Source organism: Pristiophorus japonicus, chromosome 10, assembly GCF_044704955.1.
Source record: "Pristiophorus japonicus isolate sPriJap1 chromosome 10, sPriJap1.hap1, whole genome shotgun sequence".
Classification (NCBI taxonomy): domain Eukaryota; kingdom Metazoa; phylum Chordata; class Chondrichthyes; family Pristiophoridae; genus Pristiophorus; species Pristiophorus japonicus.
The window spans coordinates 199,051,574-199,078,016 of NC_091986.1; the positions used below are offsets into that span (position 1 = coordinate 199,051,574).

The following is a 26,443-nucleotide window of genomic DNA, read 5'->3' on the forward strand; positions in this document are numbered from 1 at the left end:
TCCTAACCACCGAGTAAAATATTTTTGCCTCTGGTTCTTTTACCAATCACCTTAAATCTGTACCCTCTCGTTATCGACCCTTCAGCCACTGGAAACAGTTTCTCTTTATTTACGCTATCTAAATCCTTCATGATTTTAAACACCTCTATCAAATCTCCCCTAAGCCTTCTCTGCTCGAAGAAGAAACACCCCAGCTTCTCTAGACTAACATGTAACTGTATTCCCTCATCCCTGGAACTTCATTTTGCTTATTTGTAAGACTTGATTTCTCCCTCCACTCTATTCTTGCCACCTCCATCAGCTCACAAACAAAAATACTTCTTCCACCCCGTTGATCTGGTCGAAGCTGCTGTTCCATACGGCACTATTTTATATAGGCTTTAAACTTTACACAAAAAAACGAAGTCAGAAATAACAGAATAACACAATGATAATATTTTGCATTAAGTACGTGAAGGCAAATTTGCAAGCAAACTAAGTTCCAAATAGCTTGTGCATTTAATGGGTACACTGGTACAGATGAGGAGGAACAACTTAACAATGGGTCCCTCTCAAGAGGCCCAATAAAAGCTACATCATCAAAATCAACTGTATACAACACATTTACCTGAGTAATTTTGTTGTGATTTGCAAGAAACATGGACAGATTTTGTGATTCTTGTATAGATTGTGGATCTGACATTTTACGAAGAAACTGAGCAGCTCTGAAACAAAGTTTAAACGCAGTGATTGATTCAAGGATTACCACATTATTGTACATGATCAAAATAACGACAAAATTAGAGCACGTGCAGATTATTTCAAATTTCTTCACATGTAGCTATCCCTTTCTACAAGAAACTGGAATTACCCCACCATTATGAAGCAGTCATTATTAATATGCAATTAGAGATTTAACAGAATTCAAAATGAAGAGTTAGTACTGCCCTCTGATGAAACTTAAGTTTATTGCAACAATGAATTGTACTGTCTGGATTGTTAGCAAAATGGGGCTAACAGCATAATGAGCATTTTCAATTCTCCCTCCTCTCTTTAGTTTCAAGGGTGGCAGTAATACTGGAAAGCACACCAACATGAAGCAGGATCCCCACAATCTGACCAACCTTTAGTCACAATTACAGTAGAGTACAGTATCTTAGTGCACAGACAAAAGACGCATTTTGTCAACAATGCATAAAATCACTTAACAGTTAATTTGATTTCTGTCCAACTAAATATCAGATATTGTAGGTACTTCTGAATTTATCAGAGACTACGCAAACCTATATTGTCCCCTAAATCATTCTGCAGGTAAAAGGAACAGATTAGTTATGTAAATTTGACTTTTTAAACTAAATTTAATAATGTCCATCAAACGTCTAACGTTTACAATAGAATCCATTTTTTCTTCCAATTTAAATGTTGCCTTTCCCTTCTAGAGCAGAGAACTAGTTAGGAATTACACATGTGGCACTGCTGAACATGCCCCAGCATTTCCCCCCCCACCCCCCTCCCCCAACACCCCCATCAGGGAAAGCACCTCGATAGGTGCCTCTACTGAAGTTGAAACCCCACTGCAAAATAAGTGCATGGATTAATATTCATCAACCGAGTACACCAATGCTGCTCATTGCCAGAAAACCTTCAAGTCTTCTTACTTGAGTAAAGTAACGATAGAAAGTGGAAAAAATATAATTTCTATTTTCAGGAAATTGCTCCCTACACCTGATAAAGTTGCACAATTCATTCTCTTCTCACACTTCTACCAGATGTATCAAATACAATTGTTCAATTAAATTTGACAAGGCATTCCTCAAAGTATTGTTTCTAAAACCGATAAAATAATTTATACAAATTCCAGACTCTAGGGACTCAAGTCTCGGCTCGAGTTTCTCCTATTTTTTTACTAGTTTAATATGGAGTATCTTAGAAATTGCAATTCTCTGCATTTAGTTTGCTCCAATTCCAGTTAGTTAGAATAGTTTCTATTTAGAACAGGTTTTCTTCCAAAAGGGGGCGCTACCAGCCACTTACGCCTGTTTTGCAAGTTTAGGCAGCGAAAACTTACTCCAAACTAACTTAGAATGGAGCAAGTGTAGATTTTTGTATGCTCAGAAAAACCTTGCCTACATTTTAGGAATTAGGCGCAGGGAGTGAGAGATAGGGCGGGGGGGGGGGGGGCGGGGGGTGGCAGTTAGAGGGAAGTTTGGGGATTTTACAAGCATTTAACACTTCACTTTTACCAATAAAGAGCCATCATCAATAATAAATGATAAATAAATCAATAAATCAACCAATCAAAAAAAATTTTAAAAATTTAATTTTTTTTAAATAATTAAAAAAATCAATAAATAAAAATTTTAAAGTTTCTACTCACCTACTGCAGAGCGGGAGCCCTCCAACAGCCTGCTGAAGAGCTGCTCGGGTGGGCCCTGCCGCCGACGAGGACTTCAGGCGGGGCCCGCCCCAGGAGATGCCGGTCGGGCCCGCCGCGAAAGAGGTAGGGGCAGTCAGGCTACTTGGCCCGGGATAGGGGCGATGTCCCTTCGGCCAGGGATAGGGTCATCGCCCAGAGACAAGACGCGCTGGGAGGGCCAGGAGCTACTGCGCACACGTGCAACTGCCGACACTCTTTTTGGCGCAGGGCTGTAGCTCCGCCCCAAACAGCTCCTGCTGCGCCGCGCCAAGCTGAAAACGGCCCAACATATATCCAAGAATCGCGAGGTAAGTATTCGGTGCAATTTCTGGTCCACAAATTAGGTAGGCCTCTCTTGATGTACGCTGTTCTAGCGGGGTCCGAAACTTGAGCCCTATGTATCCACATACTTTTGCTTTTAGAAGAAAAATATTACAAAATGAAGACTCACCGTTTGTATGCAGAGTGGTCATTTTTCACACTGCATTTCATGTTCTTCAACTCATCCAATACTGCAAACATGTTAATGAATTTGCCCAGTGTGAGAAGGTATGCTTCTGAAACAAAGTCTCTCCTCCTCTCCGTATGACAGAGTCTCTTCATCTCATTACAAAACCGGTCAATTGCATTGCGCTGTTGAATACAACCAAATGAAGTTATGGGCGTAAATCAAGTTTATGTACATACTTTAAATGCATCTCCAGCACTTGCAAAAAACAAAGCAAAACTAAATTTAATACTGTCGGTTAGATTTACAGATGATACCAAACCTGCTGAGCGGAGGGAGGTGGGCTGGGAGACGGTGTCAAAAGAGAAAGGCAGCAAGTTTCTGTTGAAGCAGCCAAACTAACAAAGGACAATATTTGCAAGTGGAAGAACAGTGCAATATGATGAAATCTAATACAAGGTCTCAGGTATTAGAAGAAATAAAATGTGTGGCATACTTAATAAATGGCATTAAACTAGCTAGTGGGGAGGCTGCAAGAAGCTCAGAGAATGATGGTGGACTCACTGGCCATGTCCAGTCACTGCAAAACAGCAATCGACAAAGTGAGCAGAATGAGATATTCTATTGATTTGGCTTCATGAAGAAGCTTTAAATTTTCTGATGAGAACGATGAGGAGGCAGAGAAGGACAACGCATTTATAATCGCATCTTTAAATGTGGAAAAAACCCATAGCAATTCACTGAAGAGGAAAGAAGTAGGCAATGAGCTGCGTGGGAGGCTTAGCAGAAGTGACCAAAAGCTTCATCAAAGATTTGAGATGGCTTTCAAAGTGGAGTTGCAGGTGGAGAGGAAGAGGGTGTAAGAATATTGGTATGTTCTCACATTACTTTTGCTTCTAACAAAGACGAAACAATAATAGACAAAATTGCTTTGCATTGTGTTCTCGAAAAGCCTGTCCTTTCCCCTGAATGATGCTGATAACATTAGAGAAAGATGAATTTCAGCAACATGGACATTGTACTATGAAAATAGACACATATAAATAAATAAGCTAGTTGGAGAAATATTGAGTTTAAAGAATGAAGATTGAAAATAAGCTTTTAATCACAACAGAGGGTAGTCTAAGGGCTGGGAATTGCTGAAATAGAAAAGGCAATATGCTGCTTTGAGAGCATGCATCAAAGGTTGTTTACAATAAAGCTATGGCTCAGGGAAAGCAATGATAGGAAGTAACAGTAAGGTGTGAAAAGGCATAGAGGTGTCTCATCTCTGTTCGACAATCAGTTCCAACGACTGGGTCGTCATAAAACATCGGGTAGTGTTGCATACAGCCGGAAGTAGAGCACAAAGGAACAGAGAGGCAGCGGCATAAAAAGAGCAGGAGCAGAGAAAATCAAACAGCGACATCACAGGAGAGCAGGTAGGTGATTGGTTGGTGAGTATTACAGCTTTTCTTTGCTTTCTAAGTTAGGGAAGGGGGTTATATTAAAGCTGAGAAACTGCAACTTGCTAATACTTATATTAATAACTTAAAACAAAAAATAATTAAACAAAACTAAAATATCGATTGAATCAAAGATTTAACTAATTCATTAATAAATAAGAGGTTAGAGATGCAGGGCAGGTGGTGTGCCGTAACTGCGGCATGTGGGGGCTGGTGGAGAGCATCACGATCCCAAGCAACCACATCGGCAGTAAGTGTCTGCCACTTGAGGAACTTCGGCTCAGCGTTGTTGAACTGGAGTACGAACTGCAGACATTGCGATGCATCAGGGAGGGGGAAGAGTTACCAGGACACTTTGCTCCTTGAGGCAGTCACGCCCTTAGGGTTCAGTATTGCTTTAGAGTTCATCAATGGTCAGGGACAGGAAGGTACGGGGACCCAGGATGCAGTGATGGAGGAGCCTCAGCCTTTGACCCTGTCCAACAGGTACAAGGTACTTGCTCCCTGTATGGATGAGGAAAAGGACTGCAGGGAGAATGGGCAAATAGGGATCAAGGGGTATGGCGAGAAAGCAGGAATGGGGTACTAAAGTTGCATGTTCAGCCATGAACTCATTGAATAGCGGTGCAGGCTCGAAGGGCCGAATGGCCTACTCCTGCACCTATTTTTTAATGTTTCTATGTTTCTAAACTGACCACGGCACCATGGTACAGGGGACCATCCAAGTGGGGGGAGAAGGAATGTGGTAGTGGTTGGGGACAATATAGTCAGGAGGAGAGATACTGTTCTCTGCAGCCGCGACAGGGAGTTCCGGAGGTTGTGTTGCCTGCCTGGTGCCAGGATTCAGGATATCTCCTCGCGGCTGGAGAAGAAATTGGAGGGGGTGGGGGAGGATCCATGTAGGAACCAATGACATAGTTAGAACTAAGAATTAGTTTCTGCTGAGGGAATTTGAGAAGCTAGGGTCTAAATTACTAAGCAGAACCTCAAGGGTAATAATCACTGGATTACCACCTGAGCCACGCGAAAATTGGCATAGGGTCAAGTAGATCGGAGAGTTAAATGCATGGCTCAAAGAGTGGTGTGGGAGGAAGGGGTTTCAATTCATGGGGCACTGGCATCAGTACTGGGGAAAGAGGGAGCTGTTCGTCAGGACAGGCTCCACTGGGACCAGCGTCTTGGAGAATTGAATAATTAGGGCTGTAGATAGAGCTTTAAACTAAAATAAATGGGGGGCTGGGGGAAGTCAGGTGAGGGGAAATATAGATACAGATTTGGGTGTCCTTGTGCAAAAAACAAAGCTAACATGCAGGTACAGCAAGCAATAAGGAAGGTAAAGGGCATATTGTCCTTTATTGCAAGAGGGTTGGACTATAAGAGTAAGGAAATCTTGCTACGACTGTACAAGGCCTTGGTGAGATCACACCTGGAGTTCTGTGCAGTTTGGTCTCCTTATCGAAGGAAGGTGATACCTGCCTTGGAGGCGATGCAACATAGCTTCACCAGATTGATTCCTGATTGATTGGTGAGAGGGCTGTCTTATGATGAAAGATTGTGTAGAATGAGCCTATGCTCTCTGAAGTTTAGAAGAATGACAGGTGATCTCATTGAAATATACAAGATTCTGAAGGGGATTGACAGGGTAGATGCGGAGAGGTTGTTTCCCCTGGCTGGAGTGTCTAGAACTAGGGAACACAGACTCAGGATAAGGAGTAGGCCATTTAAGACAGAGATGAGGAGGAATTTCTTAACTCAGAGGATTGTGAATCTTTGGAATTCTCTGCCCCATTGGGCTGTGGTGCTGATTCTCTGAATATAGAAACATAGAAAATAGGTGCAGGAGTAGGCCATTCGGCCCTTCGAGCCTGCACCACCATTCGATAAGATCATGGCTGATCATTCCCTCAGTACCCCTTTCCTGCTTTCTCTCCATACCCCTTGATCCGCTTAGCCTTAAGGGCCATATCTAACTCCCTCTTGAATATATCCAATGAGCTGGCACCACCAACTCTCTGCGACAGGAAATTCCACAGGTTAACAACTCTGAGTGAAGAAGTTTCTCCTCATCTCAGTCCTAAATGGCCTACCCCTTATCCTAAGACTGTGTCCCCGGTTCTGGACTTCCCCAACATCGGGAACAATCTACCCGCATCTAACCTGTCCCGTCCCATCAGAATCTTGTATGTTTCTATGAGATCCCCTCTCATCCTTCTAAACTCCAATGTATAAAGGCCCAGTTAATCCAGTCTCTCCTCATATGTCAGTCCTGCCATCCCGGGAATCAGTCTGGTGAACCTTCGCTGCACTCCCTCAATAGCAAGAACGTCCTTCCTCAGATTACTGAACACAATATTCCAGGTGAGGCCTCACCAAGGCGTCCTGTACAACAGCAGTAAGACCTCCCTGCTCCTATATTCAAATCCCCTAGCTATGAAGGCCAACATACCATTTGCCTCCTTCACCACCTGCTGTACCTGTATGCCAATTTTCAATGACTGATGAACCATGACACCCAGGTCTCATTGCACCTCCCCTTTTCCTAATCTGCCACCATTCAGATAATATTGTCTTCGCGTTTTTGCCCCCAAAGTGGATAACCTCACATTAATCCACATTATACAGCATCTGCCATGCATTTGCCCACTCACCTAACCTGTCTAAGTCACCCTGCAGCCTCTTAGCGTCCCCCTCACAGCTCACACCACCACCCAGTTTAGTGTCATCTGCAAACTTGGAGATATTACACTCAATTCCTTCATCCAAATCATTGATGTATATTGTAAAGAGCTGGGGTCCCAGCACTGAGCCCTGCGGCACTCCACTAGTCACTGCCTGTCATTCTGAAAAGGCAACGTTTATCCCGACTCTCTGCTTCCTGTCTATCAACCAGTTCTCTATCCACGTCAGTATATTACTCCCAATACCATGTGCTTTGATTTTGCACACCAATCTATTGTGTGGGACCTTGTCAAAAGTCTTTTGAAAGTCCAAATACACCACATCCACTGGTTCTCCTTTGTCCACTCTACTAGTTACATCCTCAAAAAACTCCAGAAGATTTGTCAAGCATGATTTCCCCTTCATAAATCCATGCTGACTTGGACCGATCCTGTCACTGCTTTCAAATGCGCTGCTATTTCATCCTTAATAATTGATTCCAACATTTTCCCCACCACTGATGTCAGGCTAACCGGTCTATAATTACCCGCTTTCTCTCTCACTCCCTTTTTAAAAAGTGGTGTTACAGTAGCTACCTTCCAGTCCATAGGAACTGATCCCGAGTCGATAGACTGTTGGAAAATGATCACCAATGCATCCACTATTTCGAGGGTCACTTCCTTCAGTACTCTGGGATGCAGGCTATCAGGCCCCGGGGATTTATCGGCCTTCCGCCCCAGCAATTTCCATAACACAATTTCCCGCCCAATAAGGATATCCTTCAGTTCCTCCTTCTCACTAGACCCTCGGTCCCCTAGTACTTCCGGAAGGTTATTTGGGTCTTCCTTCGTGAAGACAGAACCAAAGTATTTGTTCAATTGGTCTGCCATTTCTTGGTTCCCCTTTCTAAAGTCACCTGAATCCGACTGCAAGGGACCTATGTTTGTCGTCACTAATCTTTTTCTCTTCACATATCTGAAGAAGCTTTTACAGCTTTTTATGTTCCCGGCAAGCTTCTTCTCGCACTCTATTTTCCAACTCTTAATTAAACCCTTTGTCCTCCTCTGCTGAATTCTAAGTTTCTCCCAGTCCTCAGGTTTGCTGTTTTTTCTGGCCAATTTATATGCCTCTTCCTTGGATTTAAAACTATCCCTAATTTCCCTTGCTAGCCATGGTTGAGCCACCTTCCCCGTTTTATTTTTATTCCCGACAGGGATGTACAATTGCTGAAGTTCATCCATGTGATGTTTAAATGTTTGCATTGCCTATCCACCGTCAACCCTTTAAGTATCATTTGCCAGACTATTCTAGCCAATTCACACCTCAAACCATCGAATTCACCTTTCCTTAAGTTCAGGACCCTAGTTTCTGAATTAACTGTGTCACTCTCCATCCTAATAAAGAATTCTACCATGTTATGGTCACTCTTCCCCAAGGGGTCTCGCACAACAAGATTGCTAATTAGTCCTTTCTCATTACACATCACCCAGTCTAGGATGGCCAGCTCCCTGGTTGGTTCCTCGACATATTGATCTAGAAAACCATCCCGAATACACTCCAGGAAATCCTCCTCCACCGCATTGCTACCAGTTTGGTTAGCCCAACCTATATGTAGATTAAAGTCACCCATGATAACTGCTATACCTTTATTGCATGCATCCCTAATTTCTTGTTTGATGCTGTCCCCAACCTTACTATTACTGTTTGGTGGTCTGTACACAACTCCCACTAGCGTTTTCTGCCACTTGGTAAACGGCAGCTCCACCCATACCGATTCCACATCATCCAAGCTAATGTCCTTTCTTATTATTGCATTGACTGAGATAGAGTTTTGTAGTCTAGGGGAATCAAAGGATATGGCGATCAGGCGGGAAAGTGATGTTGAAGTCAATGATCAGCCATGATCTTACTGAATGGCAGAGCAAGCTCAAAAGTCCATGTGGCCTACTCCTGCTCCTATTTCTTATGTTCTTATAAAGAAAATGGTACAACAAAGCGATAGTGTTTTTACTTCGAGACCCGATGGTATGAATAAGCTAGGAGAAGCCACCTTCACTGTACCTCACTAAAATCCATGCACGAGTGATTAGACTTAAGGCTGAAGTGCACCACTCTGTATAGATGCTTACGATTAATGTTATGTCAATAATAAAGGAAGTGAATTATCAAACATATTACTCTCTCTAGCTTCATGAATCTGCTTAAAAGGTGAAGGATTTATCCAATGGAGGGTTTTGGGGATAGCGTTTCAGCAAGTAGGCTCAAGGTTTTGGAAGGAATGTGGGAGAGAAGAGGAATGCACTGGAGACCAAGGTTAGTTTGGGGATGGGATGGGGAAGTTAGGTTAGATAGGTGGTTGAAGAAAAAGGAGGATGAAATGAAATGAAAACAGAACAGGCACATAGGATTAGGACCACTGTTTGTGCAGAGAATGAACACCAACATGACCTTGGTTGAGCAGAACAGCCTGTTTTCTGTAATATAATTTCTATGTAATTTCATGAATGCCAGCAAGGACAGGAGCGAAGGGTGAATGCGACTTAATGCGGAACAGAATGCAGGTGGCAGAGTTTTGTACAATTTAGAGTTTATGGAGGGTGGCAAGCAAGAACATTACAAGGGAAGTCAGGTCTAGCGTTGAAAAAGATTTTGGCAGCAGTGGAGGTAATGCAGAGGTGGAAGCTGTCTTGATGCTCAGTAGGATATGGGGTTCGAATTTCACCTCTGAATCAAACAGAACAGCTGCATGCTGTCTGGTTCAGCTTGAGCAAACAGCTAGGGAGGGAGATGGAGTGGATTTCAAGTGTGGATTGTTTTATTGAAGAGGCAGAGAACAATGGCCTCAGTCTTCCCAAAGTCGATATGTAGAATATTCATCCGTAACTTAAATGGCAGACAAACAGTCTGACAGTACAGAGATGGTCGCGAGAATAAGGGAACTAGTAGAGAGGTAAAGCAATGTGGAAGATGACCCAGTATCAATGGATGTGTCATTTAAATAAGGATGGTGAACTCTGGTGGGTGGCCATGCAAGAGCTGGAGATGAAGCCATGCTGGCTGTATTTAGATATGCAGGATATCTAGTCACTGAAGCACAGGGAAACACATTCAAGGCTGATCCCTGGTGTCAAGAGGCTTGACTTACTGAAAAAATATTTGAAAAAGCTGGAGACAGATTGAACCAAACAGCTCACAACCTCAGGGTCCAATTTGACCCTGAGCTAAGCTTCCAACTCCACATCCTCCCCATCATAAAGACCACCGACTTCCACCTCCTTAATAATGCCCATCTCTGCCCATGCCTCAGTCCATGTACTGCTGAAACCATCATTATATGCTTTTGCTACCTCCAGACTCGATTAATCCAATGCTCTCCTGGCCGGCCTCCCACGAAAAGGCTAGTACATATAGATGCTTATTAGAGGCTTTACATCCAGGTTGGTGGGGAATACTGAATGGAATGCCTCAGGGTTCGATGTTAGGACTGCCACTATTTCTAATTTATGTGAATGACTTCGACTCATGAAACCCTATGAAAATTGGCCAAATTTGTGGACACTATCAAATTAGGAGGCAACTTAGAAATTACAGAATGAGTACAAGAAAACTTGCAAGTGGAAAGAATAATAGATGTAGTTTAGTTGAGACAAATGTAATGTCCTGCACAGAGGAAGAAAAAAAAATGGACAGCATACACATTTCATGAATGGTGTTCAAATAGCTACGGATGGAGTTGAAAAAGATAGGCGTCTTAATTGACATTTCCACCCAATATAGAACAGTCAAAAAAGCCAATAGAAAGCTAAACTAAAATAAAAACAGAAAATGCTGGAAATACTCAGGTCAGGGAGCATCTATAGAGAGAAACAAAGTTACACTTCAGGTTGATGACTTTTCATCAGAACTGGAAAAAGTTAGAGATGTAACAGGTTTTAAGTATAAAGGCACACTTTGTTGTATCATTTTCTTTTTAAGAACATAAGAAATAGGGCAGGAGGAAGAAAGAACAAAAGGGAAGATCTGTGATCGGCAGGAGAGATTAAATGATAAAAGGGATGATGGTGCAAGCCTAAAGGGGTGGTAATGGGACAAATAAAAAAAAAACTAAAGGTGAGTCTCGAGGAACTGAAAGTAACAAAAGCAGAATCATTACCAGCAACTGCTGTCCGAAAAAAATGCGAGCTGGGTTATGATCAGAATGTTAAACTATATTGCAACAATAGAATACCAGTCAAAGGAGGTCACGATCAAACTGCACCGTTTTCTGGTCAGACCACGCCTTGAGTACTGTGTCCAGTTCTGGAAGCATTTAAGCCCTGGAGGCAGAGCAAAGAAGAGCCACAAAGCAGATCCCCAACCTTAGAGGTATGATTTGTGAAGAAACACTGGAGATACATGGGCTTTTCAATTTTGAAGAAAGATGTCCAAGGTGATTTTAATGAGATATAAAGTAAGGTTGCGTTTATTTCCAACATCAGATTTCTGATTGGTCACCTTGGAGAACAAGACACATCCAACAGTTTCTCTGGAATGTGTAATTAGATTCTGCCTGCCTAAGTAATCAAGTACTTGGTACCAACGACATAGGTAAAAAAAGTGATGAGGTCCTACGAGACAAATTTAAGGAGCTCGGAGCTAAATTAAAAAGTAGGACCTCAAAAGTAGTAATCTCGGGATTGCTACCAGTGCCACGTGCTCGTCAGAGTAGGAATCGCAGGATAGTGCAGATGAATACGTGGCTTGAGCAGTGGTGCAGCAGGGAGGGATTCAAATTCCTGGGGCATTGGAACTGGTTCTGGGGGAGGTGGGACCAGTACAAACCGGATGGTCTGCACCTGGGCAGGACCGGAAGCAATGTCCTAGGGGGAGTGTTTGCTAGTGCTGTTGGGGAGGAGTTAAACTAATGTGGCAGAGGGATGGGAACCAATGCAGGGAGACAGAGGGAAACAAAATGGAGACAGAAGCAAAAGACAGAAAGGAGATGAGTAAAAGTGGAGAGCAGAGAAACCCAAGGCAAAAAACAAAAAGGGGCAATGTACAGCAAAATTCTAAAGGGTCAAAGTGTAATTAAAAAGGCAAGCCTAAAAGCTCTGTGCCTCAATGCGAGGAGTATTCGGAACCCAGGAGAGGGCTCTGAGCTAGTTAGAGTGGGTGAGAGCGCAGATGAACAGGACCCCAAGAAAGAATGCAAAAGGCAGGATGCAACAGAGCAGAGTAGCACTGGGGTAAGTGTAAACCACAAGGTGATAGGAAGGGACAATATGTATGAATATAAAGGGGCTGCAGGAGGGGTCAAAACTGAAAATCATGGTTTAAAAACTAGTATTAAAACGCTCTACCTAAACGCACGTAGCATTCGAAATAAAGTAAATGAGTTGACGGCACAAATCATTACAATTGGGTATGATTTGGTGGCCATTACAGAAACGTGGTTGCAGGGTGGCCATGACTGGGAATTAAACATACAGGGGTATCTGACAATTCGGAAGGATAGACAAGAAGGGCAAGGAGGTGGGGTAGCTATGTTAATAAAGAATGATATCAGGGCAGTTGTGAGAGATGATATTGGCTCTAATGAACAAAATGTTGAATCATTGTGGGTGGAGATTAGAGATAGTAAGGGGAAAAAGTCACTGGTGGGTGTAGTTTATAGGCCCCCAAATAATAACTTAACTGGGGCGGACAATAATCAAGGGAATAATGGAGGCATGTGAAAAAGGAACGGCAGTAATCATGGGGGATTTTAACCTACATATCGATTGGTCAAATCAAACTGCACGAGGTAGCCTGGCGGAGGAATTCAGAGAATGCATACGGGATTGTTTCTTAGAACAGTATGTTACAGAACCTACAAGGGAGCAAGCTATCTTAGATCTGGTTCTGTGTAATGAGACAGGAATAATAAACGATCTCCTAGTAAAAGATCCTCTCGGAATGAGTGATCACAGTATGGTTGAATTTGTAATACAGATTGAGGGTGAGGAAGTAGTGTCTCAAACGAGCGTACTATGCTTAAACAAAGGGGACTACAGTGGGATGAGGGCAGGGTTGGCTAATGTAGACTGGGAACATAGACTAAACGGTGGCAGAATTGAGGAACAGTGGAGGACTTTTAAGGAGCTCTTTCATAGTGCTCAACAAAAATATATTCCAGTGAAAAAGAAGGGCGGTAAGAGAAGGGATAACCAGCTGTGGATAACCAAGGAAATAAAGGAGAGTATCAAATTAAAAACCAATGTGTATAAGGTGGCCAAGGTTAGTGGGAAAATAGAAGATTGGGAAAATTTTAAACAACAGCAAAGAATGACTAAGAAAGCAATAAAGAAAGGAAAGATAGATTACGAAAGTAAACTTGCGCAAAACATAAAAACAGATAGTAAAAGCTTTTACCGATATATAAAACGGAAGAGAGTGACTAAAGTAAATGTTGGTCCCTTAGAAGATGAGAAGGGGGATTTAATAAAGGAAAATGTGGAAATGGCTAGGACTTAAAAAAATTATTTTGCTTCGGTCTTCACAGTGGAAGACACAAAAACCATGCCAAAAATTGCTGGTCACGGGAATGTGCGAAGGAGGATCTTGAGACAATCACTGTCACTAGGGAGGTAGTGCTGGACAGGCTAATGCGACTCAAGGTAGATAAGTCCCCTGGTCCTGATGAAATGCATCCCAGGGTATTAAAAGAGATGGCAGAAGTTATAGCAGATGCATTCAAAAAAGAATTAGATGTAGTCCTTACTACTAGGGGGATCAAGGGGTATGGCGAGAAATCAGGAATGGGGTATTGAAGTTGCATGTTCAGCCATGAACTCATTGAATGGCGGTGAAGGCTCGAAGGGCTGAATGGCCTACTCCTGCACCGATTTTCTATGTTTCTATGTTTCATTCGTTATAATCATGTTTAACTAATTTACTGGAATTCTTTGAGGATATAACGAGCATGGTGGATAGAGGTGTACCGATGGATGTGGTATATTTAGATTTCCAAAAGGCATTCGATAAGTTGCCACACAAAAGGTTACTGCGGAGTCAGAGGAAATGTATTAGCATGGATCGAGAATTGGCTGGCTAACAGAAAGCAGAGAGTCGGGATAAATGGGTCCTTTTCGGGTTGGAAATTGGTGGTTAGTGGTGTGCCACAGGGATCGGTGCTGGGACCACAACTGTTTACAATATACATAGATGACCTGGAAGAGGGGACAAAGTGTAGTGTAACAAAATTTGCAGATGACACCAAGTTAAGTGGGAAAGCGGGTTGTGTAGAGGACACAGGGAGGCTGCAAAGAGATTTAGATAGGTTAAGCGAATGGGCTAAGGTTTGGCAGATGGAATACAATGTCGGAAAATGTGAGGTCATCCACCTTGGGGGGGAAAAAAAAAAACAGTAAAAGGGAATATTATTTGAATGGGGAGAAATTACAACATGCTGCGGTGCAGAGGAACCTGGGGGTCCTTGTGCATGAATCCCAAAAAGTTAGTTTGTAGGTGCAGCAGGTAATCAGGAAGGCGAATGGAATGTTTGCCTTCATTGCGAGAGGGATGGAGTACAAAAGCAGGGTATTGGTGAGGCCGCAGCTGGAGTACTGCGTGCAGTTTTGATCACCTTACTTAAGGAAGGATATACTAGCCTTGGTGGGGGTACAGAGACAATTCACTAGGCTGATTCCGGAGATGAGGGGCTTACCTTATGATGATAGATTGAGTAGACTGGGTCTTTACTCGTTGGAGTTCAGAAGGATGAGGAGTGATCTTATAGAAACATTTAAAATAATGAAAGGGATAGACAAGATAGAGGCAGAGAGGTTGTTTCCACTGGTCGGGGAGACTAGAACTAGGGGGCACAGCCTCAAAATACGGGGGAGCCAATTTAAAACCGAGTTGAGAAGGAATTTCTCCTCCCAGAGGGTTGTGAATCTATGGAATTCTCTGCCCAAGGAAGCAGTTAAGGCTAGCTCATTGAATGTATTCAAATCACAGGTAGATAGATTTTTAACCAATAAGGGAATTAAGGATAATGGGGAGCGGGCGGGTGAGTGGAGCCGAGTCCACGGCCAGATCAGCCATGATCTTTTTGAATGGCGGAGCAGGCTCGAGGGGCTAGATGGCTTACTCCTGTTCCTAATTCTTATGTTCTTATGTTCTTATGAAGCCAGTAAAAGGCATAATTAGTACTGATATCAGCAAGACTTCCTTTACACTGAATGAATCAATATATGGAATAGATCCCCAAATAGAGTAGTGGAGGCGAAAACCCTGGAATCATTTCAATAATTGGATGCTACAATGGGTGTACTTTACAGCCATTCTGCATATATAAGCAAAGGTGGTCCAAATGAGCCTCCTCATCCATAATTATCCTTTGATTGCATACCTGGAAATACATGAAATTCATCAGTTTTGTGACCTCTGGCTCAAGGACTTCCACTGTCTTTTCATAAATTTCTACTCTGTTAGGCTGTTCGTTGCATTTAACCTGCAGGAAAAACAGAACTGTGAATCCGATTTATTAAATAACAATGATCCAGAGTGCTGTAAATATCCCTTCAGCCCATTCTGAAATAGCCAACCCCTTTCAGAAGGAGGAAATAATACAAAAAAAACATCAACAGAATAGCAGCAAATTATGGTTTTGGCTTTTGTCGAGGGTCACTTGAAGCAGAGGGGGTAAATTATTTCTCAGATTAAAATCTTAATTTGAACTAAAAGTATTAATTTGCTAAAGGACGCAATAGTAATTATTGCAAAATGAGAACATTTGACCACATCAAAGGACGCAGCTTTCAATGACAAAAATCTAAGTTTTCCTTTTGATATTATAAAAGTTGCTGAATTTAGAACTTACTGCAATGTGCTGACCAAAAAGGTCTTTTACAACACGTCTCACGGAGCAGCTGCTTTGGGTTAACAGATACATTCACAAACACATGGTGTGTCTCTGCTTGTAAAAGGAACCCAAACTCGCTAAGAGGAAGTCGCTTGAGATTTGACTGAAAATTGATGAGCATATTTTTTCTTTCTTAATAAAGTTGACAATCAAATGCTCTCAGACATCAATTACTACCCCACCCCTTTTCATCAGCACTCCGAGGGAATTGGGCCATATTTGTAAAGGATTTAAAAAATAATACTGGTATTGGTGCATTCTTGTTAAAATGAGCTCCAACAAACCAGTATTGCAATACCTGAGGAATGGCTCTTGAACAACTTCTCCAAGTGTACAGCATAACAGCATACTCCTGCCCCTCCTCTAGCATTTCATTCTGAAAGCAAAAGAGAAATTGCAAAGTCAGTGTTATACAGTGACTCTGTGAACCACAATTTGAGCAAAGCGGAATAAGTGCTTATTTAGTACACTGTTGGTTCTCCGAGTAGGTTAACAAATGTGCTAAAAGAAATGCTGATTTAGAAACAATTAGATTCACAAAATAAGGCTGCATTTTGAAAGATTTAACACCAGTTGAGTGCTTGCTTGCTATATGTACCCTTAAAAATAAAACCATGGAAAAATTTGCATTAAATAGCATTTTCACAGGAAATCCCAAAGCATTTTACAGCCCACTTTTGAAGCGATGTCACTGCCAACAGCAAATTTGCACACAGCAGGTCACACAAGCAGCAAATGCTTCAAATGATCACTTAATTTATTTTAATGCTGTGGGATAAATGTTAGCCAGGACAGTGGGAGAACTTCCCGCTCTTCAAATAGTGCCAAGGACATTTTTTTAAGTCCATCTGAACAGGCGGTTTTAATGGCCCCAAGTTTCCACATGATTTGCTCCTGATTTTTAGGAGCAACTGGTGTAGAACGGAGTATCTTAGAAATCGGAATTCTCCACATTTAGTTTGCTCCAGTTCTAGTCAGGTAGAACAGTTTCACTTTGGAACAGAATTTTTTTTCAAAAGGGGGCGTGTCCGGCCACTTACGCCTGATTTCAAAGTTTCGTGAGTGAAAACTTACTCCAAACTAACTTAGAATGGAGTAAGTGAAGATTTTTGTACGCTCGAAAAAACCTTGTCTTCACTTTAGAAAATCAGGCGTAGGGAACGAGGTGGGGGGGAGGGGGGGGGGGGGAAGGGAAGTCATTAAATTCTACAATCAATCCTGAGTTATACTTATACAAATATTATACAAATAAATCCAACCTGAATAAAAATTTATAAGCAAAGAAAAGATTAAATAAACCATGTTCCTACCTGTGCGAAAGTGCTTCAGGCAGGCCTTTCATGTTGGAGACAGGCAGCGGTGTGGCGTCAGTGTCTCGACGGCAGCGGCAGCAAGCTTCGTGAGCTGCAGTGCTTGAGGCAGGCCTTCATTCTCTTTGTGGCTGGCCGCGAAGAAGCAACACCGGACGGACCCGAGGCCATTCGGCCATGAGATATCAGCGGCGTCAGTGGCTGGCCGGCAGCCGAAGAATCAGTGGACCGATGTGAGGCCATTCGGCCATGAGATAGCAGCGGCGTCAGTGGCTGGCCGGCAGCCGAAGAATCAACGCAGGACACACGCAGCTCATTAAGGTTCTTGAGGCCATTCGGCCACGCTTTAGGGGCGGCGTCAGTGGCTGGCCGGCAGCCAAAGAATCAGCAGCGGACGGACGTGAGGCCATTCGGCCATAGGATATCAGCGGCGTCAGTGGCTGGCCGGCAGCCGAAGATACAGCAGCAGCCTTCGAGCTGTGAGGGGGACTGAGGCCATTTGGACAGGGAGAGGCAGCCACATCGACAGTTTTATATTTAAATTTGCAGAATGGGTGCTGCATTGTCAACACCACGTATTATTGCAAAGTTGAATTGGCACTCTTATTTCTCCAAACACACAGTCCTTAATTTGCATGCACCAATGCAGCACCGGTTCTGCAAGTTTAGCAGTGAAAAGCTGAACTCACTGATTTCAGGTGATTTATTCAGCAGTGCTGCTAAAAGCACTCCCTCACACAGAAATATAAAAAAAAATTAAATTACAAGCCTTTGCAGGGGTCCAAGAAACAAATCTTCACTTTTTCTGCAGTATTTTTAAAAATGGCCGAGTGCCAATGTTTGTGTGAGACTGCGCGTGCGCGCACGCGAAGGGTTGCCGGCACCACGAAGGCTAATTTAAAATTGTACCCGCCCCCTGCTGCTTAGAAAATCTGCGCGAGTGTTAGGCTCCGCCCCCTGCTGCGAAGAGCGCGCCGCGCCAAGCAGACATAGAGCTCCAAGGAGCTCGAGAATATCGGATTTTTTTTTAGGCGCAGTTTTCGGCGCGAAAAACAGGCGCCCAGCTCGGAGGTGCGCCGTTTTTGCCGCGGCACGAAACTTGGGGCCACAGTCTCATCTGAAATTTACCTTCTCCAGCAAAACAGAACACCCACAGGGATAAACTGAAATGTTAACAGATTACATGTTCAAGTGTGACTCAAATTAGAGTACAACCAATGAACCAGGCTGCCATTTTTGCAGTTGCAAAGCACAGCTCATGTTTAAATCCGAGAGGCAAATTAGGAGGAGATTACAGAGCGATTTGACAGAGGAATTTAAAATTATGAAGGATGGAAAAGGGTACATAAACCAAACTGTTTCCAATGGTTGAAGAGTCTAGGATAAGGGGGCACAAGCATAAGAAAGAAAAGGAAAGAAAGACTTGCATTTATATAGCACCTTTCACGACTTCAGGACATCCCAAAGCATTTCACAGCCAATTAACAACTGTTGAAGTGTGGTCACTGTTGTAATGTAGGAAACACAGCAACCAATTTGTGCACAGCAAGGTCCCACAAACAGCAATGTGATAATGACCAGATAATCTGTTTTTGTGATGTTGACTGTGGAATAAATATTGGCCAAGACACCAGGCAGATGTAACTCCCCTGCTTTTCTTTGAAATATTGCCATGGGATCTTTTACATCCACCCGATAGGGCAGACGGGCCTCAATTTAACGTGTCATCCAAAAGATGGCACCTCCGACCTAGATTTTTGTGGTCAAGTCCCTGGAGTGGGATATGAACCCACAACGTTCTGACTCAGAGGTAACAGTGCTACCCTCTTCTTCTTAGGCGATCCCTCGTATTGAGAATGACTTGCTTCCACGCCAAAAAGGAATGAGTTCGCAGGTGTTTCAATGAAAGACCTAATATTCCAGGTCTCGAACTACATCCTGATGGTTGGAAGATGCCTAAACGTGGACTTTTTTTTTTTTAACGTGGTGGCTGTTGCACACCAGCCACCACATGGGCTTGACAGAGCTAGGTCTTGGTTCAGAGGCAAGGATTAACCAAAACAAATGGAGACCAGCTCTGCTGCACGGACTTAGTGCGCACACAAATCGCAGTGTGGGCTGGCCCGTACTGCCTGAGCCCTTGCATCTTCTGAGCCCCAAACTCACGCCTCTCCTGGGCCCCGATCACGTTGCTCTGCGATCTTTCGACGCTCCTTCGCCCTGACTGCGCCGCTCTTGCTGTGGCTGCCAATGCACCAATCACCGACCTGGATTATGGTGACGTCCAATCCAGTCACCCTCCTGCACCAGCTCGCACTGCTCCCAGGAGTGGTATGCTCCTTTTAAGGAGCCCCGACCTGCCGCAGATGTTTCCCTGCAGGTCGGGGCCACTACCGGGTGCTACCAACTGAGCCATGGCTGACACAGATTAAATGTAATAGGTTTTGGAAAAAAAATGTTTACAGAGAAGGCTGTAGGAATATGCTACCTGAGTTAGTCACTGAAGAAAAGACCATGTCAATATTTAAGAAAAGTTATTTTGGTGGTTCAAGAAAGTTGGGTTAAAAGGATCTAGAAACAGGGCGAGCACATGGGATTACGATTACTGCTCATATGGAGGATAACCACCAATAGACTGGTTGGATTGAACGGTTTATTTATGTGTTGTAATTCTATGCAATTCTACAGAAATCATATTTTCTTATCAGATCCAGGGTCAGAATTTCTTAGAAATAATAGGTGCCCTGTTGGCATTTGGAAATTTGCCACAAAACACATATAAATAAACAGCAAATTCAAGAGAAACAAGATGTAATGTCAATCCTGTGCTGCTACAAATCAAGTCCGAGAAGAACATTCAATTTTGCTACTAGAGATCTACATTACCATGCTAGAATGAACTGTTGCTTGTTCAATGTATCTCGCAATGCCCGTAACAAATGCATTTCTGTCTTCGAAGTTAGTGTTGAAATTTGGCTAGAGAGAGAAAACGAGTTATTCTGTCAATAGAGGAATGACATGAAGTTAAACACAGAACAAACTTGTATCTCAATTTGTTCAAGAAACTATTGTTTCACTCCCTAAAGTGCTATATATTAAATACACACAGTTAATGCTAAATAAAAACTGCCAATTGTCACAGTAGAGATAAGCTACCTTTGCCAAATTAGTGAGCTAGCACAGAACAACATGTGCTCTGTTAAATATTATAAAGAGATATATACACACAAACACTCCCACATCTCAGTCATCCCTCACGAATGACTTATACTTTAAAGCTGCTACTTGGAGAAACACCCCAAGGGTTCTTTTTCTCTAACCCCCTTTTTCTTACTATGGCACGGTTTGATGAATGTCAGTAGCCCTGCAGTACCTCATCCAACAGCCATTCTTCAGTTGTGAATTAAAGACTGCATCAGCAAGTTATTCAACTGTGAAGGCATCACAGATGAGCCCAATCATATGGGGGGGAGGGGGGGAGAATTGCTCTGTTCGCTAGATTTAGAAACTTTATAAATAATATTCAAAAAGAGCTTGTTTATCATATCAGTACATATTGTAATCAGAGAATATTGCTCCTGTGTCCAGACCAGACATACATGCTTTTTGGCATCGGTCACTCGCCAACTTATGGTACCGAGGGCAACTCTGACCTATTGTTCTGGCTTGCCACAGAGATTAGCCAATTCAGCAGACAGTGGACTGAACTCGAGAATGAATTAACCAAGAATAGCATTTTTCTTTCAAAATCTTACTTGGTATAATAGTGAAGAAGGAGGTGGTTCAATACAAGGCTGTTGGTCAGGCAATGGTAGGTCTTCCAATAGGTCAACATTGGACAGGGCATCTTCCAAGGTCACTTGTGCAGTCATGGTCCCTCTGAGTGGAGAAAAAAATTAAATGGAAAATTAAATTGTACAGCCATATCACTTATCTTGCAATGCCAACTTTATGAATGTGAATTTATATTCATTAATATGATCATATAAAGGGATTCATTAATAACCAGTAATTTTTTGTTCTTTTAATCATAACCCTAATAGAAAACTTAGAGCAATAACGTTTTCTCTTTTACCAGTAATAACCAGGAATCAATTTGAAATTCAAGCCAGCACAAAGTCCATCTAATGGCTCTGGTGTATGAAGGTAGATGCAGGTTCCATTCTATTATCAATACCTAATTTAGCCTTTTTCAAAACCGAGGTGCATCACTGGAAGAAAGAGTGACCTCACTCACTGTGCTTATAGAGTGGGTTGAATTCACTGTGAGCTTGGCTAGAAGATACATCACAAGGACAGACAAATGGCAAGTCAAAATGATCAGTGTTCAGCATCATTTCCTGCTGGAAGTTATGTTACAAAAAAAAACTAAAGGAATACTATAACTATATATACATTATATATTTTTTATATAGATATTTATATAGTCAGAGAGAGAGAGAGAGAGAGAGAGTATGTTTTCTATTATGAATTTTATACTCAAATATGTACAAATTATATAATGTGTTTTTTCATTTGTTTTATTATATGAACACTAAAAGTTGATCTAATTCAATTAGCATTCTTAAATTTCATTATTGTTCTAATAACTTTATTTTAAGCCAAAGTGATGAGTCAGGCCCCACAGTAGGAGAAGGCTGATGAACAGGAACTCCTAAGAGGCTGATAAAGAAACATTTGCATTAAATATGATGGAAGAACTCTGTTGGACAGTTTAAATAGGATAATAGATGCCTGGCAGGAAATTACAAGACAGCAAGTAATTCAACTGAATGGTTCTGACATTATCTTAGAAATCACAAGAGCAAAACTTAGTGTGTATGAATGTCAGCAGAACCGATAAATTTAGCAGCTGCCTTAAACTAACCAAAAGCTCTTCATTGTCTTTTAGGTCATCTCACAAAAGATGATTTGCCAGCATGTAACCAAGGGGTCCACTGCATGTCGCTGATGTTGTTATATGCAAATAAAGGTAACGTCTCCATACAAGTTCAATACCTGTGATCTCATACGATAATATTTAACTATTTTCTAAGCTACAAGTACTACAAGCTCCAGAATCTTCTATTACACATCCCCCACCGCAGGCAAATAGAGCATAAAACATGTATGTCTGAATATTACAACATTGCAATGAGTTTCAGCTTTAGCTATATGATACATATAATATTTATAAGAAAACAATTTCAGACATAAGCATTTACCTAGTTCACCTCAAGTTTCTCTCATTTTAAAAAGCCATTTCTTATTACAATTCCAATCTATGAACAATTAGCTGAGCGGTTTGCTCTGCAACTCTACTTTTTATTCTTTTTATAACAAAAAAAGCAACATTGCACAACCTCCTCCTTCTTGCAAACCTTACACACTTGCAATCCATCTGTATACAAACAAGCTGTTTAGCATAAACAGGAACTATTGCACTCAGACATAGATCAACCAGGATATTCACACTAGCTACTAATCAGCTACATGGTCTCAGTGGTCAATTACATACAACGGAACAACCTCTAATGCACCCATTTCCATTTTCGATTCCACTCAACAGCCACTCTTGCGACATCCAAGTGAAAATCTCAATTTAATGCCAAATTAGAAGCAATTTTGTGCCATCAGTTTACAGCCAATAAGAACTTGATTAAGACTGCTCAAACTATTTCTATACAGAACCTTTCCAGTCAGATGGAGGAAACCTAAATACCAATCTGTCTCAAATGGATTCAAACCCAGGTTACAGAATGCAAAAAGACAATTAACTAACCTGTTCACTGCCCATTCCTCATATAGTTTAGCTAACATGTTGCACTGGTCAGGCAAATAAAAATTTATGGACAGATTTTTTCTGTATCGATTGATGGATTTGTATTAGGATACCATGGAGAAAATTCAGACACCCAGTGTATCGAAAGAGCCAATCAGCCAGTCCATTTTTGGAATGGCAAATATTTGAGGTACTTTCTTGTGACCAGAGTTCTAGCAGGCTAGACCTGTGTTAACAATAAAGAGGTGATGGGGGGGGGGGGGGGGGGGGAAGAACATTAAACCAATGGGGAAACTTGTCAAATATAACAGAAGTACAGCTAATGCCATTCAATATTATTTTAAAAGCAACCAAGACCCTATGATTCTTCCCTGAAGACATGTTGACTTATTTGTGAACAAAGATGAACAAGGAAGAAAATGCAGAGCAAAGAGGAACACATCACTTGTATAAACATGAAACAGCTGATGCTCAAAGAGTTAGTCGTAGAATTATTTTATGTTGGTCGATTCCTGTTTTCGTTTGTGCGTTTCCCAAGGCCACATTGTGCTGCTCTTGCCAGCAATGGGAACCCAATAGTTTAACAAGGGTGGAGCTGACATTTCCCATGAATGTGATCATCGTGGCATGATTTGTTTACCTTCAGGAATGTCAGGCTTACAAGCCATAAATTCCTGAATGAAGACGGCTATCTGACTCACTTGTATTCAACTGTACCAGTTAACAATGTGTGTGTGAAGACTGCACCAATTAAATACTTGAAAATAATCACTGAAAGGAACACAACCTTGTAGGATAGTATATATGCAAGTTTGCCCTTTCTTTTTATATGTTGTGCTGATGTAGTCTCAGTTTAAGCTATTTCGATTAGTTAGCCTAATCATAATGGACCGGATCTTGCTAGAACAGGGCATCCCGTGGCGTGCGCCGTTAGTTAGACTTTTCCCTGCACCTTACAGCTCAAAATGATTTTGACCCGTTTCTTGGTGCAAGTGAGAGCTGATAATGACGTGGTGAGGGCAACAGGGCATCTGGGACCTCAGTGAACGGCGGGACCAACAGTGTACCACCTCCTTAACCAATGAGATTTAAGAATTGAGAAAGAAACGGAGAAGGAAATAGGGTGAATTAGAATCAAATTAGGTACAGGAAGAGAAACAAAGAAAGGAAAAGAAAGATTGGATTAACAGAGAGAGACAAAGAGACAGAAGAGGAAGAGAAAAAAATGTAAAAGTTTAAAATTTGAAATGTTTCAAATCTCTAAGAAGAATTTACAACATGTAGTAATGAGTGAACGCTTTAAATGATTCCACTTCTGGACCAAAGGTTGACTGGCATCGCATTAACAACCATCACATTGTTAAAAAGGTACTTACACTTAGCAGACTTAACTTTCGGTGGTGAGTTTAATTGACAATTAAGTTTTTTTAAATAATGGGGAGGCTAAGGGAAAAATGCCATTTGTGCGAAGTAAATGGCGAATGGGCGTAAATTGACCAGCAGTTCTGAAGATTCACCTGAATTCGCTGACTGATTTGCACATTAATAATAGCATGCGTCATTAACATACCGATTCTTTTCCAGCAAGGTCTGGCCCATTATCATTACTCCTGGTAGTTTGACGCTCCTTTATAAAACTTACACCAATATTGCTGATAATTATTCCACTGATGGTGAATTATATATTTACCATTTTCAAATATTCGATTTAAGAAGAAATACCATTCTTCAGCAAAAAGCTCAAGTCATCAGTTATAATACAGAATCAAGAACAGGAGGGGGTCTGCAGACACCACTTTAAGTTGTTTTTGTATTGGTAATGGGTCAGTACTCCCACTGCCAAGAGTATGCAACAATGGAAACGAGGCAACCACTGCACCTTGGGCAGCAACCAGAACCTAATGTTTCACAGGTCCTGAAAGGGGACCCAATTTGTGTAGGGTCACAAACCCAGGGGACTGTGCCCACCGGTGCCCTTCAGTGTTAAACATGCCAGAATCGCTGAGTTCATGGGAAGGCACCCAATTAGCTTAGGCCTGTTGGGCACTTGCACAACTATTGGCACATCCGGATGCTCAGCAGTCAAAATGGTCTGGAAACTATAAAAGGGTGCTTTAAAAGAGATTGGGGGGGGGGGGGTGGGGGGAAAGATTGATGTCAAGTGAGATGTAGTATACTGGCATCCAGAATGATGCAAGTAGGCCACACCTGAGGGTGGTTGGGGTGGGAGGGAGGTCAGAAATCCAGGCCAAGGATGCAGCCTCCAGCCCAGATGAGGACATTTTTTTTTGTTACTGATTCCCTTTTCGTAGTGTATTTTATTCCCTTTCTGATATAGATCCCCGGAAAGGCCCAGTGAAGTCCGAGGGCTAGCTATGCTGGATACCAGCCCACTTCTTAGCTTTTCTACTGCACTGTGGCCAGAGTTATAGCAAAAGTGCACCGGAAGGCATGGACATGAATCATGAAGCACATTTACATTTTGTTCCAAAATTAAAAATGTTAATAGCAGATTATGATTTTGCATTAACTGTGAAAAGTTTCCAAAATGTGATATCTACTTACTCCTCTGACATTTTTTCTGCTGCTAGCAGTATCTTGGAGTGGTTTCTTGCTTTGTGTCTTGATTAGGGAAAATGGTCCCTTCTGTGCGTCTGTGTAACAGTCGCTTGCTCACCTGCCTGAATGGGAAGAAAATGTGGGACTGTAAGTAGCAGCAGCACCAGATACTGGGTTTTAACTTAAGATTCCAGCTATCAATAGGTTCCAAATACAAGGTAGCCAAAAGAGACAACAATGTAGCTTGGGGACAAGCACATGAAGCAAAACAAACCTGGCTGAAATCAGTGATTGATTTGGCACAATACAATGGGCCCAAGTTTCCACATGATTCGCGCCTGATTTTTTAGGAGCAACTGGTGGAGAACGGACTATTTTAGAAACCGCAATTCTCCACATTTTTTTTTCTGCAGTTCTAGTCTGGTAGAACAGTTCTAGTTTAGAACAGAATTTTTTCTTCAAAAGGGGGCGTGTCCGGCCACTGACGCCTGATTTGAAAGTTTCCACAGTGAAAATGTACTCCAAACTAAAGTAGAATGGCGCCAGTGAAGATTTTTGTAGAACTGAAAAAACCTGTTCTACACATTAAAAAATCAGGCACAGGTTACAAATTAGGCGTCCAGAACGAGATGGGGGGGGGGGAAGGGAACTCATTAAATTCGACAATAAATCCTTATTTATACTTCTACAAATAAATCCAACCTGAATAAATATTTATAAGCCAAGAAAAGATTAAATAAACCATCTTCCTACCTGTGTGAAAGTGCTTCAGCCAGGGAGAATTCTGCAGCCGTTCGTGCCGCTGAGCGGGTGGGGAGAGAGAGAGAGAGAGAGAGAGAGAGAGAGAGAGGGAGAGAGGGAGGGAGGGAGGGAGGGAAGGAGGGAGGGAGGGAGGGGAGAGGGAGAGGGAGAGGAGAGAGAGAGGAGAGAGAGAGAGAGAGAGAGAGAGAGAGAGAGAGAGAGAGAGAGAGAGGGAGGGAGGG

At 42.2% G+C, this 26,443-nt stretch overlaps 1 protein-coding gene across 1 annotated transcript in view; it reads right to left on the reverse strand.

Moving 5' to 3' along the window:
• cyfip1 (cytoplasmic FMR1 interacting protein 1) overlaps nucleotides 1–26,443 on the reverse strand; it is a 232,925-nt gene that overhangs the window by 159,391 nt on the left and 47,091 nt on the right. The window contains exons 2-8 of the mRNA XM_070892474.1: nucleotides 25,467–25,582; nucleotides 20,896–21,019; nucleotides 20,027–20,116; nucleotides 16,129–16,206; nucleotides 15,318–15,419; nucleotides 2,847–3,028; nucleotides 608–704 (exon numbers count right to left, since the gene is read on the reverse strand). Coding sequence (XP_070748575.1) covers nucleotides 608–704; nucleotides 2,847–3,028; nucleotides 15,318–15,419; nucleotides 16,129–16,206; nucleotides 20,027–20,116; nucleotides 20,896–21,019; nucleotides 25,467–25,477 — 684 coding nt within the window. The 5' untranslated portion in view covers nucleotides 25,478–25,582. The remainder of the gene's footprint in view (nucleotides 1–607; nucleotides 705–2,846; nucleotides 3,029–15,317; nucleotides 15,420–16,128; nucleotides 16,207–20,026; nucleotides 20,117–20,895; nucleotides 21,020–25,466; nucleotides 25,583–26,443) is intronic.